The sequence below is a fragment of the Malaclemys terrapin genome, chromosome 4 (assembly GCF_027887155.1).
Source record: "Malaclemys terrapin pileata isolate rMalTer1 chromosome 4, rMalTer1.hap1, whole genome shotgun sequence".
NCBI classification, from domain to species: domain Eukaryota; kingdom Metazoa; phylum Chordata; order Testudines; family Emydidae; genus Malaclemys; species Malaclemys terrapin.
The window spans coordinates 99,670,880-99,676,879 of record NC_071508.1 but is presented as its reverse complement, the minus strand read 5'-3'; the positions used below and the strand labels follow the sequence as shown (position 1 = coordinate 99,676,879).

Genomic DNA, 6,000 nt, shown 5'->3' with positions numbered 1-6,000 from the left:
ACTGTGAAAAAACGGAGACTGTGACCCCTGTTATTCAGATTGATTAAATGTGTGTTATGACTACTCAGATGAATAACTGTTCACCATCATTGGAAAGGGGGGTCACAATCTGGCCAGGAGTAAGAAATTCAGGAGCTGGTCTGAAGTCAGTGTATCCAGTGCAAAATTAATGTAAGAAATCTCCAAGATTGTATTGGAGCTCATATACTGATCCTCCAAACAACGGCTGAAGATGACAACTGGTCTAGTGTGCCCAAGCTTTAGGATTCCAGAGTCATTACCATCTCCTGTGAGCTGCTTGTGTTGTTATTAGATGCCAGAAAACACTTTAGATCTGAGAAAAAACAGGACAGTATTTTGAACCAAAATCTTTATTTTTCCTTCAAAGGCGGAATGTGTCATTTATCGTCGGGCACTGTCCATAGAAATATTAACATTTTAAGACAGGCTTGGCCCAAATCAAGCAATGTACACCTTGATGTTTAATGAAAATATTCAACATAATCAAGATCAACTCTTCTCTTCACTCTCTTCTGGGTGGAATACATGCTTTGATATCAACTGATCACTTATAAATGATTAGCTCAGCCAGCATGCTACATGAATAACTTCCTTTTCAGGTAAATCCACTACAGGTACCAGAATCAGAGCTGGAGTCTTCTCCCTCAACTGATCTTCTAGGTAATCTTGCAGTCCTAAAACAGGAACAAAATGAATGATGAATACCTTCTGGTTTTTGTGTTATAGTCATTAAACAAATGCATTTTATACTGTAAGAAGTGTGTCGTCTTAAAAATGACTTACATATACATTTAAAAAATCACTAATTTGTAGGATTTTGAATATCATAGAATCATAGACTATCAGGTTGGAAGGGACCTCAGGAGGTCATCTAGTCCAATCCCCTGCTCAAAGCAGGATCAATCCCCAACTAAATCATCCCAGCCAAAGCTTTGTCAATATCCCAAATAGCAAAGGTAACAGAGGTACTCAGCAATTTACCAAGTTTCAATTTACCCTTACCTAATTTGTGACTTGGGATGGTAATATGGGAGTAAGTTTAAATTCAGTTACTGTATGTTCTGAATGTCTCTTTTACTCTTCATATTTGAATATTCAGCACATAGCTCTCTACAGCTACCAGGTCAAATTCTGTTCCTTGCTGCACTTGTAGAACCCCACTGTGATAAATGTTGCACTGATGTATCCTGGAAGAAACGTGCCCCACTGATTTTTTTTTAAAGTGTTTGCAAGTCACATTTAAAATCAACAGAAGTACTGTATTCTCTTACTGCTATCAAATCACAGAAATGTAACAAATTACATTAGATATTTTGCATCTTCTTATGGAACTGTCCTATAAAATGTAATGGGGGTAAAGCCTCTAAAAGTCCAGAGAAGAGCAACAAATATGATTAGGAGTCCGGAGTTAATGATTTATGAAAAGATTAAAACAACTAAACACAGAATCTGAAGACTAAGAAGGGATGTGCCAACAGTTTACAAAAGTTTAAAGGGTACAAACATTGTGGAGGGAGTGGAATTCATGTGATGCATAGAGAGAGTGTCTCATTAGAAGGCTAATGGAATGGAATTAAGGAATGGCAAATTTAGGCTGAATATCAAGAACATCACATATAGCTTCGCTAACGAAGTGGTAGAAGCCCCGTCACATAGCACTTTTAAAACTTGATTGGAAAAGTGCTAAAAATTATACTGAAGGAACCGAATCTGGGCTGCAGGGTTTAGGTTTTAATAGGTCTTTTCTGTCTTTAACGTCTGTGATTCTACCGACACTTCACAACATTAAAAATTCTTGACTAGATAAACAATGTAAAGAGGGCAGAACTTAAAAGGTTTATGGTTTTTCCCACTGAATGTGAGGCTGTGAATATATAGTTCAATCAAAGTGTTAACATGTACTTGGTGAAATTCTGGCCCAACTGAAATCAATACAAGTGTTGCCACTGATTTCGGTGGAGTCAGGATTTCACCTACTGTTTCTACTGAACAGCAACAGAAGGAATACATCTGAATATCTTGTAACAGGGATGTTACTATATAGATGTTGCAACCAGAGGAACAGACTAAGACTACTAAAATGCTGCTGTGTTATTTTGCATTGAAAATTGTTGACATTAGAGATGAACGTTGACAGAGGTGAACCTAAGATCAATATTCACCGGAGGGTCAAAGGACTTCATGTTCTGTGTAATAAGCAACTCAATCTATGTATCACCGCGATTCAGTAGTGACACACTGATTAAGGGTCAGATGGCATTTCTATTCCAAACTCTGATTTTTGGAACTTGATTTTCCAAACTTCATAGCTATGCTGGCTCAAAAGGCATTGGGTCAAAGTATGCAGAAAGTTGTCAGCTCAATGAAAAAAATAAATTACATTTTAAAATAGGCTATTTTTATTTTATTTTTAGTTTTTAGACAGTCAGAAATCATCCCTTCTGCCACTTTAACTTTTCACAGGTTTGTAGCCCAGGGCTACCACCACAAAAAACATGAGTATCGTTTTCAAAGAGGATATTTGGCAAGGAGGTAGTTCTGATAGTGAACTCAACAATTTTGGTACTTGGAGGTGACCCAAAATATTTACTCTGGAAAACTCTCTGGTGAGTTTTGAGTCAGAAAGGGCCACATTTTCAAAAGATGACTTTCCTTCTTGTTTGTGCAAATTGCAGTTGCAAAATCTGCACCCACGTTTTTCACCTTCAGTTGAATTATGGGTGAAAATCTGGGTACTTGGACCTCCCACTGTCCTATTACAGGTGAAAATCAGGTATTTAATGGGCAAGTATTCTGTTTTGGATCTGCAGCTCATTTTGTCAGTCTAAAAATGTGGGGGTAAAAATCTGCAGGTGCAAATTTCACTGGCAGTATGGGAGGATGGACCTCTAAAAATAAAAATCAAACTGTAAGCCAAAGTATGGGGGGAGAGGGGCACTGCACTATTAGTGAAATTGCATCAGTTCAAATGGACATAGCTAATTCATTCAAGAATACAAAGACTATATCTTTTATCTGTTATAAATAAAACAGTTGATCCTCTAAGTCCTTTCCTCTACTAATTACACCATTTTAATGATGCAGTACTAATAAAAACAAATCCTTAAGGTTTTCAGCAAGCGATGCTTTAAGATAAATAACTCAAGTTCAGCATTATTTATTATTTTTTATATTAAATAATTCTTTGCTTAAATGGCTAAGATTTCAAGTAGCTTTTTATTAATGCTGAATATTGAACCAATTGTTCACTTGCATGTTGTTCCTGTAAATAAAAACATGGGGAATGGCTGCCGATGGTGGTGGTGTGTGTATATGGAGGGATTGGGCATGTGTATTTGGGTGGGGTTGGAGGAGGGGGCTAGGAGGAATAAATATACTTCATTGATGATCTATGCTAGTCCAAACTGTCTCTTTAATGTGCCCTGCACCAGATTTTTCAAGTCTGATAGAAAATTTAGTGATTTATTTCAAACTGCAGTAAACAAGCAGTTATTAAAGTGATAAATACTGTATTTTCATTTTCAGTCACATGTAACTCTTCCCATTTCTACTTGGTGTTACCCCAATGCAGATGAGAGCCTAACTCTACGGGTGCTCTCCACACCACTGTGCTCAACAAGAATTGAGGCATGGGCCCCAGACTGTCACCAGAAATTTTTCTACTTAAATCAGGAACAACTGAGGGACACATGAAAACACAAAGGAAGGTGGACACAACTGGAAATTGAAATAAAATTGACTCAAACCAACAAAGAAATCAACCAGTGCTATTTGTTCTTATTGTCCTTTCTGTAACAACAGGAGATAATTCAGATCAATCGTGCAGTGACTTTTCATACTGACCTAATACCCTTCACATTTTACCATGGCACTTTCCAACATTATAAGTTATTGCTTTTAAAGGTGGTCTTCATGCTAAACTGCTCCATGAATGCAACAGCATCCTTTTATGGAATCAGTCTAACCTTTACAAAAATAGTCTTTACACCTGCGCTACAGTTGACTTTAGTAAGACCCTCAGATCCTCTTCTGCAGTTCTTACTTGTATGAGCTGAAGCCAATGAGACTGCTCACATGGGCAATGCTTGCAAAACCAGGGCCATTATCCTGATACTTGTAGTGGTAAGCACTCTCCACCAGCTCATTATGGGAGAGAACTAGCCTGCGTTGAAATGGAAAATGGTAGCAGAAAGAGCATGTGTTTCACCCAGAACATAACAATCTATTTGATGTTACAACTACACTTTTCCTTCACTTTGTAATCAAAAAGATATTGTTACATCACTTAGTTCAGGTCTTTAAATCCCTGAGCTAATAAAGCTCCATTGCTTCAGCTGTATGGATTTGACATGAAGCATGTACTTCGAAGAGAAGCCTCAGAGGGGATCAGGTTCCTAACAGTTGACTATGAGTTCCAGTCCCACAAGATGTACCCCTGGTGTGCAGGGCACTTAACCCTTCGACCAGTACCAACATGACTATTCAAAAATTATTGATGTCCCTAAATCCCTGGCAGATTGCAGACAGTTCTTGTCTCCCTTGAAGCCAAAGCATATGGCCACTAATGGGATGGATTAAAAAAAAATACATACACACATTCAGTCTTCGCCACATGAATGTAAAGCCACAGAAATGGTAGAAGGTGATTGAACTGGACTGAACACTGTTAAATACATGATTAGCCTCTTGTTATGGATCATTTCCATTGATCTATATCTGGTTTCACAGCACAGTTTAATTAAAGCTGTCTGGAACAAGCCTGTTCCCTAAATGATCAGGCAGTGCAATGAAAAGCTGAAACGTGAGGAAGCTTGATGCCTTTAAAAAAAGATCCAAGTGACTGTCTTTATGGCTAACAGTAGCAGGGAAGGAAAATACATATCAGAAAATTAACTGGTTTTACTGCTGTTTTGTACCAGGCCTATGTGCCAGAGAAATCAATTTATTTTTTTCCCCAAGTTTGTTCTTAGAATAATACAATGTGTTTTGGGTAAATGCAGAATTTCAAAACAAAATGTGTACAATCTACTTGCTTTATTCTGGCTAAAATCCACTTGCTCAGAATAAGCACTGAGCCTATTAAATAAAAACACCTTGAAAGAAAAATCTGATGGAAAAATAAAAATGAAATAAAAGTAAACTGTTTCCTAAAGGATGATCTGCAGTGATTTTCTCCTGCAAAATTCTAGTTTTCTAAGGAAAAATCTGGACATTTGATATACTTTGATACTTAGCTTTTCATTAGCTCCTTTATTATCTCTTCCTTCACTGTCCTAATGATATTTTTAAAATCAGTCATATTGGACATTCCCCTTGAAAAGTATATGGGCCAGATTTTCAAAAGTGCTAAGCTCCCGACAGCTGGGGGCAGATTTTCAAAAAAGCTTTGCTCCCATTTTGGTACCTAAGCAAAGTGTTCAAAAGGACTAAGCACCCTGCAGGTGGATGGAAAATATGGCCATAAATACATTACTATATGTTATTATATTTTTATTTCAGGCTCTTAAAGTTGGGATCATAAGATTTTGCAATCAGGAACTTTGAAACAAATACTAGGAGAAAACAGGATCTGACAATTTCTACACATGCAAAAAGGTGATTTTAGCACAGGCCTGGGTGCCAGTAACTACTGATTTCTTATCCCGATTATAATATCAATTATCCTCGGCCCTTGTGCAAGTCACAAGGTCTCTTTGTCTGGTTCTCATCTGTAACATGAAGCTAATGCTGATTTACTTACCTCTCATGGGAGTTCAGTGGTTAATAATGGTTTGTAAAGCACTGTATATGTGATTATTATTATTAAAACTATAATTTTACATCAAACTGCTTTACATATTTTAATGTGTATATTTGGCACTCATGAGTGGGGCAGGTTTGGCACAGTGGAGGTTTCTAGGTGCTGTGCAAGCTTCTCCATACCGTACAGCTAATGCACTTCAATTCTGAACTTCAACCACCTTGGTGTTCCCTGCCTGG

General features: G+C 37.5%; 1 protein-coding gene across 3 annotated transcripts in view; it reads right to left on the bottom strand.

Annotated features, from left to right (window-relative positions):
* Positions 1 to 361: 361 nt before the first annotated feature.
* Positions 362 to 6,000, bottom strand: part of DPH6 (diphthamine biosynthesis 6) — a 353,170-nt gene continuing 347,531 nt past the window's right edge. For all 3 annotated transcript variants that reach the window (XM_054024803.1, XM_054024805.1, XM_054024806.1), the window contains one exon: positions 362 to 695. In XM_054024803.1, the coding sequence (XP_053880778.1) occupies positions 580 to 695 (116 nt within the window). In that variant the 3' untranslated portion in view covers positions 362 to 579. The remainder of the gene's footprint in view (positions 696 to 6,000) is intronic.